General features: G+C 49.6%; 1 protein-coding gene across 1 annotated transcript in view; it reads right to left on the reverse strand.

Annotated features, from left to right (window-relative positions):
- The window catches only part of PITPNM3 (PITPNM family member 3), a 97,195-nt gene that overhangs the window by 68,532 nt on the left and 14,403 nt on the right, over positions 1 to 14,260 (reverse strand). Inside the window, exon 5 of the mRNA XM_011958627.1 lies at positions 3,983 to 4,090. Coding sequence (XP_011814017.1) covers positions 3,983 to 4,090 — 108 coding nt within the window. The remainder of the gene's footprint in view (positions 1 to 3,982; positions 4,091 to 14,260) is intronic.

The raw sequence follows: 14,260 nt of genomic DNA on the forward strand, positions 1-14,260 counted from the left end.
AAAAAAAAAAAAAAAAAAAAATTGTTAAAATGGTAAATTTTATGTTATGCATATTTTCCCACAATAAGAAATGTTGCACAAAAATAAGACAAACAATTGCAAAAATAATAATAGTATAATAAATAATAATATTTGAACAATTGTAAAATAATAGTAATAACAACATGCTTCTGGGTGTTCAGCTCATGCTAAAGGATCCCTTTCCATTAAAAAAATATATATATATACACATATACATATATACATATATACTGGGCCATATATTGCCAAAAAAGATAAATATATAACGAAGCCTAAAATAAAAAATGTATGATACACAGTGCCAGAAACAAAAAAAGGAATCCAGAGACGAAAGCAGAAGCTGAGATAGAGGAGATCCGTGAATCCCATGAGTCAGACGAATAAAGAAAGAGGCTCTGGGATCAGAGCCTAAAAACCACACTGTGAACTCCACCAACCTGACCTTAGCCTGTGGATGGCAAGGAGCTGATGTGGCACCCACTTTATAGCAGGGACCCTTGAAGGGCCATTCCATCCTTATAGGAACTTAAAAAAAAGAACCTTCTTTGCGGAAGCGGCAAAGAAACCATTCACAGACAGTGAGAGAGAAAATTCACACATGAGTAATTAAAACCCTAAGCCTGCGCCACTTCTGGGTGTAGGGTCTAAATTTACACCACCCATGTAGAATGGAAACTCTAAACTATAAATTTAGTCTATAAAATATTCAAGATTAGTGAAACACTCAGGCCCAGCAGGAAAGAAAACAAGGCTGGTCTTTATGAGGACATTTTTCCAACCTAGGGCACACAAGACTCCCCCTAAAAAGAAGAGAGAGGTACGTGTGACCAAGATGAGTTCACAATCACAAATGAGAAACAAGCGTACACACACACACACACACACACACACAGAAGAATTAGCACCCTTGAGAATTGGAGGGATGAGAGCAGTCTGAAAGTGCTGATGAAATATATGACTTAAATGTCGAGGGAGAGAAAAGGTGAAATACAAAACAGAATTCAGGCTTAAAAGGAAGAAGGTCAGCTCCCTTTGGAATCTGTGGAGCATAAGGAGTTTTTAGGACATCCGGGTAGAGGTCAGCAGGAGGTTACCAAAAATGTGAGGGTGGGGCCCAGAAGAAAGGTCCTGGCTGGAGATACAGCAGGGAGTTGCCATCGAGGTGGCTGGAGCACCATGGAAGCAGTGTGACTGACCAGAGTGTCCAGCATGAGGGCGGGGGGTGCCTGGAATGAGCCCTGTGTCTAAGGGCAGGAAACTTGAAGAAGACAGGAGGATCCGCTCTGTCTGTGCCACCAATTTCGATTGCATTCCTTTCCAGGAAGCGTTCATGGATCTTCCTTTCCCCAAGACACTTCCCAGAGCCTCTCAGAGCCTGGACCCAGCCTGTCTTACTGCATAGTAACCCCTGGCTCTGATCTGTCGCTTCCACTCTGCTGTAAGTTTCTAAGGAGTGACAAGACCATCCTGCTTGTCTCTGTTCCCCCTACACTGGGCACAGGGTCGAGCCCCTGTGATGGCTTCATAAACGACTATTGAAATGAATGTGTGTGTTCTGTCATGTTGTGGGAATTCACGTTATGAATCCACATGAGAACAGGACTCGGAAGGAGCTGGAAATCCAGCTGGCTTCCTCTTCCTCTTACCCTCTTTCCTCTCTTCTTCCCGTTCCCCATTCTGTACTGGGAGGAAACAACACCAACCCTCAGACTCAGGCAAGCACTGCCCTTTATTCAATCGTGCCTGAGCACCAGGAAGCATTTGTGAGGGCTGCCACTTGTGCAAGACTGGCCATGCTTCTCCCCCTTCCATCATTATAAGAATGACCTGCTATCGAAAGCACTTTGCAAATATCATCTCATTTAATCATCGCAGCTTTTTTACTAGTCCTCCACTCTGCAGATGAAGAAACAGAAGCCCAGAGAGGTGATGTGACTTTTCCTGACCACAAAGTCATGGAGTGGCATGGCTGAAGTTCAAACCCAGGCTTCTCTAACTCCAACACTGCAGCTTCTGCCTCTCTCCTGGACTTCCCACTATGCTTCCTCATCCCCTGCCCTCCCGTGCGCTCCCAACTCACTCTGCCTCTTGCTCACCCGAAAGCCCTTAGTTCACACTGGGTCTGAGTCATATACTCTTTAGCAGACTAGTGGGGGTGGAGGATGGGAAAGGGGATGGCCAAATGGGTGGTACCAATCCAGATTTGTCTTTTCAAGGCTACAAACACTGTTGTGGGGCAGGACCTAGAATCCATGACCCCTTCTAGGCCCCCTCTGGGTTCTCGGGATGAAGGGAAGAGCAGCAGAGGACCCATTGGCAGACACATGGCTATGAAGACTGGTACGTTGTCTCTGGATTGCCCTTGGGGGCCAGACCCAGAGCCCCCCGCCCCTTCTCATGGATGGGACAGTGGTACAGGGCACCTTTCCTTTCAGACTCATGGTTCCTTGAGCCTGACTTTGTTAGGGCCCAGAACTGTGCCAAGCCTTAGTCCAGTCAGGTAGGTGAAGCCCTGGACTGGGAATCAGAAGACCAGGAATCTGTGCCTAAAGTTGCCACCAGTTTGGGGGACCTCGGACAAGACGTGGCTCCTCTGAGCCTGGGTTCTTTGTTGGTTAGATGGGATGACCACACCAAGCCTGCCCATTTCTCAGGATGGGTGCTTTGGCATGAGGAGAGCTCTGAACCAAGGGGGCAGGGATGGGGATGAGAACAGGAACAGGGACAGGGCAAGATGGTCACCACCAAGACAGCTGCCACCAAGGCAGCTGTTCTTGTGAGCTGGGCCAGGACCATCTCACTGAACACCTCCTAAGAGCATGGCCTTGCCCACTTGGCAACTCTAGGCCACAGCACAACTGCGAATGACAGGAGCAAGAGAGGAAGAAGAAGAGAAGATGAGGAAGAAATAAAGTAGGAGGAGTGGTATGTGGGGTGGGGAAGGAGGGATGGAAGAAACCAACCTGAGGGTAACAGGTACAGAGGTTAGCACCCTGCATCCCGGATGTGGTTCTAGCCCTGGCTCTGCTTCTCACTCCATTGTAACATTAATCAAATACAGCCCTCAGCTGAAGATCTCTGAGGTTCAGTTTCCCATACATTGGCTCAGATTTTATGACCTCTTCAGCCACGCTGTCCATTTGCATTTTAAAGCCTTGCCCCATTGCTTCACTGTCAGGAGCCCTTCCTGGATCCCCTCTCCTGCCTCCTGAAAGTCATGCCTCTCCCTTCTGAGCTAACAGCCCTCAGCTTAAGCCTGATGCATATATCTTGACTTATACAGTGTCACACATCACAAGACAGAGGTCTCAGATGAATCACCTTTGGTTGCTCCTGCCAAGCACTTATACACAGTAGGTGCTCAACGAGCCTGTTAGTGATGAACAATAGCCAAGCAGATGGATAGATGGACGCCAAAAAGAATCAGCCTGCTTTGTAGGCTGATCAAACTCCTGGTCAAAACTCTTCTCCAAAGAAAGCCTCCTGGATTAATCCCCAGCCATATACTCCTTCTTCAACAGCTCAGCCAAAGGAAATCCTCATTCTCACTGCTGTCCTTCTCTTTCCCCTTAGACCTCAGCTCCTGTCCTGCTCAAAGGCTTCTCCAACTGTCACCCTCCTTATTCAGCAGATTCCAATACCAAAGACCTGGCAGTCCAAGGAGCTTGGACCCAGGCACCTGCCATTTACCACCCGTGCCACTGGGGTGGTCATTCTATGGACAAAGAAAGATCTTTTGAAGTACCCTGGAGCTGTTCTGCCACAGAAAACCCCAAGGAAGTCCCCATGAGAGTTCCTGTAGGTGGCAGAATCTCAGGGATGCTATGAAGGAGGAAGGAGGAACCAAGGCAGATGGACTCTTCACAGAAGACCCAAGTCCCAGCCCCAGTTGCCAGCCCTACAGCCCACCCTGCAACACACCTATGTGCACATCCTGGTCATGAGAGAAGCAAAATCTCACCTTGATGCTCGTCCAGTTTCCCCATGGTCTCGATCTGCTCCACAAGGTCATTGGAGTTCCACTGGCTCATCCCAATGAGGATGGCATTCTTCCCTTCAGCCATCTCCTCTGTGGGAAGAAGCAGTGGTGAGCATGAGCAGGTGCAGCTAGGGATAGGTAGCCTTATCAGGAGCTTATGTCTGTGGGACATTTTCTTTTATCCTATTTCTTCCTTGAGTTGAGGTGTACCTCAACTAGGTACTTCAGCTAGACAGTTACAAGACTTTCAGAGATTTGTTATTGCAAGAAGGTACTGTTGTACCCTACTGGACCTCCACATGCTACAGCAAAAGAAAGTAACAAAAAGCCTGAAACCCCATAGAAAGTACCATTCCTAGCACTGAGGGCAGTATCTCTTGAAAGTCAGTGTGTTTGGGAAGAAAGAGCAAAACCTTGTCATTTGCAAGCAGTTTTTCCTTAAATTACTGACTTCTCTGACCCTCGATTTTCCTGTCAGTAAAATGGATCTGGCCACAGAGGTGTTGTGAGGATTAAATGAGATGATGGATGTAAAGGTCTTGGTGCAGAGCAGGTGCTCACAGACAACAGCCATCATGGTGATGTCACACATGAGAAGTAACTCACCACCAGGAGTTGAGTGGATGAGGATTTGTGAGCTGCAGATGCAGCTCTGGAGTAACTGCAGGAGAAGAAACCTTCTGGTTCTAAGGAAGCTTTTGGCTGTATGGAACCTTTAGCCCCCATCTGAACTTTATGACCCTCTTAAAGCCTCCATTCTCTCGCACTCCTCCCCTCAACCCTGTCTCTATCCCTGTTCTTTCCTTGTCTGAGCATAGTGATTCCTCTGGGAGAAACCAGTGGGGCAAGATTCCATAACCACACTGAAAACAAGGCCCTGGGTCCCACACATCGGATACACACATCTGGTACCGTCCCTCGTCCTACAAAGGGACATTTCTTCAAAGACAATCCCTCAGGCATGTGTGCTGTCCTCCCCACACTTTGCCCAAAAACAGATGTGCCTTTCTGGTGAAGAGCTTTGTGCCCTCCCTCACAGAACAGACATCAAAGGGTGTTGAGGACAATCTCCAACCTTATGATAATTAAGAATAAAGGGTTGAGATCCATTTCACTGCCAAAGAACTTTACCAACAGAAGGAATCAATATGATGGATCTGAAGCTTTGGGAGCTGTCCAGAGTTCTGATTCACTCTAGAGCTCAGTTGACCAGACCCCCAGTTCTTGTTAGGACATCTCCTCCTGTCTTATTTTATGTATCTATTTGATTGACTTAACAACAATTATCTAACCGTTACCACACACTGAGATTATTATAAGTGCTTTACAAATATTAACTCGATTCTCATAACAATACCAAAAAGGTACAATTATTGTTATCCCCATGTTATAGACAAGTAAATTGAGGCACAGAGTAGCTGAGGAATTCTTGCCCAAGGTCACTGGCTAGAGTCAGGATTCAAAACCAGGCATACTGTTTCAAGAGTCCTGAAATCCTGCCATCCTGATAGCCTGCCCTGGACATCCTGTATTGGCTGCCCACACTCCAGCCAGGCACCCCACACATTCGGACAATTTCCTGAGCCTGGCGTGTTCCATCTGGGAGCTGGTTTATTCCGTACTGGGCAGAGCCCTGACCAGGTTCCAGTGCAGATCCTGCTGCATGTGAGCTTTGTGCTTTTCCACACCCTCCACCACTGTGTCTATTTTCCTATCTTTTAAACAACAATAACGACTCTGGCTCTATTATAGCTCTGTCTAGCAAGCTGCTGTGAGGACAAATAATACAACAAATTTGAAAATACAACACAATTTGAGGTGCTGTAAACAAATATAAGGTCATATTATTCTTCGGGAAGCAGAATTATGAAGAGGTTAAGAGCTCAATTCTGGTGTTAGACTGATTGCTTTCAATCCTGGACCCACCATCTGCTAGCAATACAACCACAGTTTCCTCATCTAAAAAATGATATCATCGTAGTCCCTATGTCATCGGATTGTGGTGAGGATTAAGTGAGATGATGCAGGTAAGGTGTTTATAAGCGTGCCCCCCACACCGTAAAAGCACAGGCTGAGATGCTATTGCATGATGGTATCATCATCACCATCACCACTGCCAGCAGCAGGATCATGGGTGTTATGCCCTATGCTCACTCTTGGTTCCACTCCTGCTGTTGTCGGCCCCTGTGACATGCTAGCCCAGCTCTAGAGTCAGGTAACCAGGATCAGCCTGATTACCACCTTGAGTTCTTTGTCTCCTGGTTCAGTTACTCAAGCATGGAGCTATCCGTTTGTTCATTCTAGCATTCAATCTATGGTGGATAGATTCCTGAGCACCTACTGTGTGCAGGGTAAGACATGACCTCCCCCCTGCTGGAATCCAGTTTTGTGAAAAACATGATAGAAATACCTCTGACATGAGCTGGGAGAGGCAGGTATGCAGCAGGCGCTCAGCATATCCTAGCTCCCATTTCTTCTACAGTGCCATAAATCCTGTCCCAGTGGTGCATGCAAGGCTAGTGGAACCCTGTGGGGTCTCCCAGGGCTCTGGAGGTCTGAGCATGCCTACTCCTGCACGGCCCGGGCCTCTTTCCCCTTTTTTCCTAATCACCAGTATACCCCTGCTCCATCTTTGGCTCTTGGGCTTTTGTCTGTTTCCAATTAAATATGTCTTTCTCTCCCAGAGTCTCAGCGTGCTTCTCTCATGCTTTACATCTGGCCCTGACTCACTCAGACCTGAGCTCTCTGGACCCCTTTCTATGGGTCTGTGTCTCTCTTCGTCCTTGTAGTTCTCTTGGCCTCTCCCAAGCTCTCCCGTGCTGCCTGCCACATCTGTATCTCCCTCTGGGTGGAACACGAATGCATAGCCTTGCTCTCTTCTCACCCCAGCACCTTTCTCTCTTTCCTTTCTCTGGGTCTCACTTTATTGGACTGGGTATGTTTCTTTCTTGATCTCTCTCATTCTCTATGGATTTCTCTTTTGTCTCCCCAGGTTCCTGTCCTCAGGATCTCTCCAGCCTCCTGCTCCCTAAGGGTCTTCTCCCTCCCCTCCCTGTTCTCTCTTGCTATGTGTGTGTGCACGTGTGCATGTGCATGTGTGAGTGTGTGCATATGTGCATGTATGTGCATGTGTGTACATGCATGTGTGAATGTGTACATGCATGTGTGACTGTGTACATGCATGAGTGTGTGCATGTGTGTGTGGCCCTCTCTCCCTCCTGCTCCCTCTCACTCTCTGCTTTCTCGTACCTTCTCTGGCATTCTCACACTCCCTGCCCCTCCGCCCATCCCTGTCTCTCTGCTGCTCTGTGTACCCTCCCAACTCCCCAACATGCTTTCTCTCCCACACTCAACCTTTACGTCTTCACTCTGGCAACAATGGGCTTGTCCCCTGAGAAGCAATAAGAACACACACACACACACGGAAGCAGCAGCAGCAATATCTCATTTTGGAGCCATTCAGGCAAAGAGGGGAGCTGCAGGGCCGAGCTTGAAGTCTTTGCTCTGCTTCCCACATTGTAGGACAAGCCTCCAACAGGACCTGTGGAGCCACGCCGTGCTCATTTGTATAAATGCCCTGGTTGATTTTGCTTTTCACCTTCTGGTGACTGTCTCTTGCATGCTAATTCTTGTCCTGGTGATCTCTGCTGCGGACATGGTTTTAACATGTACTTCACCCTGCTGAGACCTGACCCAGCTCTGACTAAGCTCCAAGCTGAGCCTCATCCACTGTTACCATAGCCCTGGCCTTGACCACAGACTGACTCTGACCCTGGCCAAAACCTGGTTATACTCCTGTAAGCACAAACCTCCAATGCTATAAGGAAAGCCTTTCTTCTTACCCCGGAGCTTCTATTTCTACTGTTGACAGGACTCCAGAGTAAAGAATCTCCTTGTCTTCGCCGGGTGCAGTGACTCACATCTGTAATCCCAGCACTTGTGAGGCCGAGGCAGGCGAATCACGAGGTCAGGAGTTCGAGACCAGCCTGACCAACATGGTAAAACCCCATCTCTACTAAAAATACAAAAAATTAGCTGGGCATAGTGGTGGGCGCCTATAATCCCAGCAACTCGGGAAGCTGAGGTGGAAGAATCACTTGAACCCGGGTGGTAGAGGTTGCAGTGAGCTGAGATCGCGCCACTGCATTCCAGCCTGGTGACAGAGTGAGACTCCGTCTCAAACAAACAAACAAATAAACAAAAAATTCTCCTTTTCTCATGCCAGGAAGGCTTCACCTCCAGCTCATGGAGCCGAGGGCTTGGTCACATTCTGCAGATGGCCCATCCAGTAGCACCTGTCATCAGGCCCACAACATGGATTTTTCCAAGAACCTAGATATGCATTGCTTGGGGCTCTGGGCCACAAGATTGCTCATATTCACCTTGCACTGCCCATCCCATGCCGCCATGGCCCCCCATAGTCAATACCATAACTCCCTCTTCCTTGTGAGGGGCAGTCCCCGCACAGCTCATCCCCAGACGTGTTGGGCCTGGTTCCATGGCGTTTTGTCTTCCACTTCCCCTCCCCTAATGGGGGAAAAGGTAGGGGAGAGTGGGGGCCCACAGCACGCCTGTGGTTTGCTTCTGTGATGGCTCCTTGGCCCAGGAATAGTCATGCAGCTTCCTACAGTGACATCCTTCCACTCCCTCCAGGAGACAAACACTTCTACCCCTGCCATTCTATAGACGAGGAACCTGAGACTCAGAGACCCAAGACTTGCCTGAGATCAGACGGCAGCCAGTCAGTGACACAACCATCATGGAAGCCTGGTCCTCTATGCCCAGAGGACACATAGCATTTTCTTCTACTCCCCCCACCTCACCCTTGGGGTTGGAAACCCCCAGGAGGCTAACTGATCACAGGGAAAGCTCAGATCAAAGGCTTGGCATGTGCCCCCCATTCTCTGTGAGACCTGACCCTGACTTGGAGAGTTTGTCTGTAAAATGGGATGATTTTAAAATGGGATGATTTAACCCTGTACTACCTTCCTCTCCCAGTTGCTATGGGAAACCAGGAGTTGGAGGCACAAGCAGATTCTGCAACACAGAGCCCAGCTCCTCAGGCCCCAGCCTCCCACTTTGGAGAGTAGGGGAGGGGAGGACCAGCCAGGCTGGGCACCTCAGTGCCCAGCAAGAAACCAAGGACACAACAGACAAGGGGGTAAATGCAGAAAGGAGGACTCCTCCAGCTTCTAGCTCAGAGAGTTCCCTTAGCCCTGCCGAGGGAGACAGTCTTGTGCTTTGCTCTTGATCCAGCTACCCAGTGCCAGATGTGCCCTGACAGTAAATCCTAGCTCCACCACCACCACCACCACCACCATACCCACGCCATTCCTGGCCCTGATGGCACTTTTGTCTCTGCAACTGTCAGGGCCTGGCCTGCTTATGCATAGTCATGGAGGGAGGGCTATTTAGATACTGGAGAGGGTGGGGAAACCAAAAGAAAAGAAGTATTTCCCATTCAAGTGAGGGAATGGACCTGGACACCATAGCGAACAGAGCCTTGCAAGGCCATGGGGAGCCTCATTGACAGATCCTTCAAAGTAAAGCCCAGCATCCTCACTTCACAGGTGCAGAGCTGTGCCACTGGCCCGCGGCCATGCAGAACCTCAGAGGAAGGGCTGGGCTAAGAATCCACATCCTGCCAATTAAAAGGACTTCCAGTAACACTATCTCCTGGCAGTTAATTTCATGGAAACACCTCTGTTTGTACCTAGATGTTTGCTGGCTCTAACTGGAGTGTTCTTTCCATCTAAGCAGAAGGTTAAAGTGAACGATGCAGCTGATATTTTCTAAATGAAGACATACATTTTGGTATAAAAACAGAACATAAAGTGAGCTAGGCTTGGTATATCCAGCCAAATCCCAAATAAACTCACCCAATGCCACAGTGACTGCTCCAGCCCCAACCTTGCGTCCCTTCAGGGATGAAGACCTCAGAAGACAGTTTCATTTTCTCTCTAGAACTTAGCGTTTCATAGCCAGGGACCCTGGGAAACCTGAGCTGCTCTAACAGGTCAACCCACCCTCCTTGGTCCACGAAGCTTTTCTTACCCCATGGCTTCTGGCCGGACTACCTGTCACCCAGCAATCTTCATCCCTCACAATGAGGAGCTCACTCAAGGTCCAGGCGTGGTTCCATTTTGAGGATCCATCCTGCACTATAGATTTTGAGTTCTGCATCTCTGGTCTTCTCTGGGAATGGGACAGAGGTACCCAGGGCCAACCCTGAGCCTCGCCAGGAAAGCATGTCCAGAGGACACCCACTGCCTTCCACAATACGGGTCTACCCTCTCTCTCCTTGCTGGGGCTGTGAACCCACAGTGAACACTGAGCCAGTGCCTCCCTGGCTCACTCCGGCCACACCAGCCTTCCTGCTGTTGCTCAAAGATACCAAGCTTGAGCGCAGTGGCTCATGCCTGTCATCCCAGCACGCTGGGAGGCTGAGGCGGGCAGATCACCTGAGGTCAGGAGTTCAAGACCAGCCTGGCCAGCACGGTGAAACCCCATCTCTACTAAAAATATTTTTTAAAAAAATTAGCCGGGCCTGGTGGTACATGCCTGTAATCCCAGCTACTTGGGAGGTTGAGGCAGGAGAATCACTTGAACCTGAGAGGTGGAAGTTGCAGTGAGCCGAGACTGTGCCACTGCAGTCCAACCTGGGCGACAAGAATGAAACTCCATCTCAAAAAAAAAAAAAAAGAAAAGATGCCACGCTCATTCCTCCCATCACTTTGCGTTGGCTGTTCCCACTGTCCAGAACACTCTTACCCCAAGATTCGCAGGTGGTGCATTTCTCATTACTCAGCTCTCATCTCAGGGCCACACCCCAGGGAGCCTCCGACAGCCACCCACTCTATCGCGTCCTTTTATGTTATATGGTGGGGACAGTCTCCATTTTTTAAACAGCATTACTGAGGCATAATTGACATTCCATCAACTACACACCTTTAAAGCACATGGCTGGGTAAGTTTTGACATATATACATGCCTGTCAAACCGTCACCCCAACCAAGCTAGTGAACAAGGACCCATCCCCTCTAGAAGTTCTCTCCTGCCCCTGTTTATCCCTCCTCCCCCAACTCCCCATCCCCAGGCGACCACTGATCTGCTCCTGGCACCACAGATTGGTTTTCACGTCCTAGACTGGTGTATAAATGGAATCATACAGGATGTACTCTGCTTCAGTCTGACTTCTTTCACTTGGCATGATTATTCTGAGATTTATCCATATTGTTGCATATATCCGTGGTCCATTCCTTCTCAACTGTACCACAATTTGTTCGCTCATGGATGCCCATTTGGGCATTTTCAGTGTGGGGCTATAATCCATCAAGCTGCTGGGAACATTCATGAGCAAGTCCTCAGGTGGAAAAATGCTTTCTTTTTCTTGGGGAAATGCCAAGGAGCAGAAGGGTTGGGTCATATGGTAGTGAAGTATGATTCGCTTCTTAAGCAGCTGCAATAGATTTTCCCAAATGATTGTATCATCGTACATTCCCGCCAGCCGAGTTTGAAAGTCCCAGTGCCTCTGCATCTTGGTAAGTTATTATTATTATTATTTTGAGATGGAGTTTCGCTCTTGTTGCCCAGGCTGGAGTACAATGGCACGATCTCAGCTTATCACAACCTCCGCCTCCCAGGTTCAAGTGATTCTCCTGCCTCAGCCTCCCGAGTAGCTGGGATTACAGACATGCTCCACCATGCCCAGTTCATTTTGTATTTTCAGTAGAGACAGGGTTTCTCCATGTTGATCAGGCTGGTCTCGAACTCCTGACCTCAGGTGATCCTCCCGCCTCAGCCTCCCAAAGTTCTGGGATTACAGGCATGAGGCAGCCCCTTGTAAGTTATTTTAATCAGTCATTCTAATAAGTAGGTAGTGGTATCTCATTGCAGATTTGATTTACAATAATGACATCATTCCCTAATGATGAATGACATGGAACATCTTTTCACGTGCTTACTTGCCATGTATATATCTGATATGGTGCAGCATTTATTCCTTTGTGTTATTTTATTTATGGTAATTCTTTTTTTTTTCCAGACGGAGTCTTGCCCTGTCACCCAGGCTGGAGTGCAATGTCATGATCTCGGCTCACTGCAACCTCTGCCTCCTGGGTTCAAGCGATTATCCTGCCTCAGTCTCCTGAGTAACTGGGATTACAGGTGTGTGCCACCACGCCCAGCTACTTTTTTGTATCTTTAGTAGAGGGGGTCCTTCACCATGTTGGCCAGGCTGGTCTCGAACTCCTGAACTCGTGATCCACCTGCCTTGGCCTCCCAAAGTGCTGGGATTACAGGCATGAGCCCTTATGCCCGGCCTATGGTAATTCTTAATAGAATGTATTTGCTTGTGTATTGTCTTTCTATTTGTCACCTACTACCACCACTGGGCTATAAGCTCCACTGGCTGGGGCGGGACTCGGTTGCTCCTGTATCCCCCACACCCAAAAGAGCACCTGGCACTTGATGGACAGATGCGCCATGAATACTGTTGAAAGAGTAAATGAATGAGGCTGAATTCTAGCTCCCGCTCTGCCTCCTTGTGTGGCCCTGAACAAGGTTCCCCAGCCTCTGTTTCCCAGCTTGTAAAGTGAGTCAGAGGTGTTGGATTCAGAAACCTTGAGGAGCCTCCCAGCTCTGGCTTGGAATGGGTTGGAGGCCACATCCCCTTCTGGCCACTCTGGGTTTTCCGTTACTCTGCATCTTCCAACCTCGGCACCGCTGGGCCATGGTCCCCCAGATATCCTGTCTTGGCAGCAGGGGGCGGTGACACTTCTTTTGCATCTGGGAGCCTGGACTCCATAGCCTACCCTGCAGCACCTAATCACTCCTGAGCCCCAGACCGGCCGCCTTAGCCAGAGGAGCTGGCACCCTGCCGAGGACTTGCTATGGATCCAGAGAGCTCAATATTCCTGCCTGACTGTTCCCTAATCCCTCCCACGCCTTCCATACACAACCAGAGACCCCCAGAACCCAGAACTCCCCTCTGCTCCCAGACCTTGAGCTCCAAGGACCTCTCCAAGTGAACCCCAGTGCTGGGCCAATGGGTTGGGCTGATGGCCACAAGGGAAGTAGGATGGTCCGAGTATCTGTAACACGTCGAAGGGAAAGGGCTGACCTGGACACTAAAGTCCTGGTTCCAGCCCCTGCACTCCCACCTTGATGTGTGATCTGGGGGGGGGGTCCGTCTGTGCTGTGGCCTCAGTTTCCCCATTAGTGCACTGAGGAGGGAGATACAATGTTCCCAGGCCCAGTCAGTGCTGGTACCTAGCAATGCAGTTTCTTCCAGTGTAGACACCGTTGGGTTTCTCATTCCGCTGGTCATTTTTGTATCAGTTGAGGTGGGCTGGGGTGGGGGATCATGATGGGGGTTATGGGCAGAGGAGAGAGTACACATGCAGGAGCTCTCAGGGACAGAAGGCTGCCCAGGCGGCAATGAGACTGCCACACCCACTGCCCAGCTGGTCTCTGTGGGGAGGCACAGAGAAGGTCACCTGTGAAGACCTCCACGCATGCAGGAACCATGGGACTAGACATCCATGGCAGCCAAGGAGTCATCTGAGGGACTCATGGGGGAAACCCAGGGAGCTTTGAAGGCTTTGGTGCAGGATGACTGAGTCGGGCTGGGTTTAATGGTGTTGGCCTCACCACAACTATAGAGTTGGAAATGTTGAGGCCATAGGGTGCCAGGCCCTGCTCAAGTGGAAGACAGAGACCACACCCAGGGTCAGGGTCAGGGTTCAGCCTGGGCTGGAGAGCAGAGGGCAGGGAAGGAGCCCATCAAGGGATGCTCAGAAGCCCATGACCTGGCCCCAGACACAGAGCACTGGCCAAGCTGGGCTGTGCTGGACCAGACCCCTGGGATAGAGAGAAAGGATGGCTTCACCTCTCACTGCCTTGAGCCAAGGAAACACACAAAGGCGTTGGTCCAGGGAAGAATGGAAAGGAGGTCAGGAGTCGGCAAATCAGAACTAAAGAGGATCCCAGCAGCCTGTGGGGCGGATCCTGTGGCTTAGGAATGCAGATGCTCTGGAAGAGGGCAGATGGGAGGGAGGCTGCAGAGATATACGAGGTTCTGTAGGGTGTGTGCAGAGGCAGAAGATGGGGAAAGACAGGGGAGAGCCTGATATCCTGAAAGAAAGGGAGAAGAAAAGAAGGAAGTGGCCGGGCGCAGTGGCTCACACCTGTAATCCCAGCACTTTGGGAGGCCAAGGCAGGCAGATCACTTGAGGTCAGGAATTTGAGACCAGCCTGGCC

Source organism: Colobus angolensis, unplaced genomic scaffold (assembly GCF_000951035.1).
Source record: "Colobus angolensis palliatus isolate OR3802 unplaced genomic scaffold, Cang.pa_1.0 Scaffold47, whole genome shotgun sequence".
In the NCBI taxonomy this organism is placed as follows: domain Eukaryota; kingdom Metazoa; phylum Chordata; class Mammalia; order Primates; family Cercopithecidae; genus Colobus; species Colobus angolensis.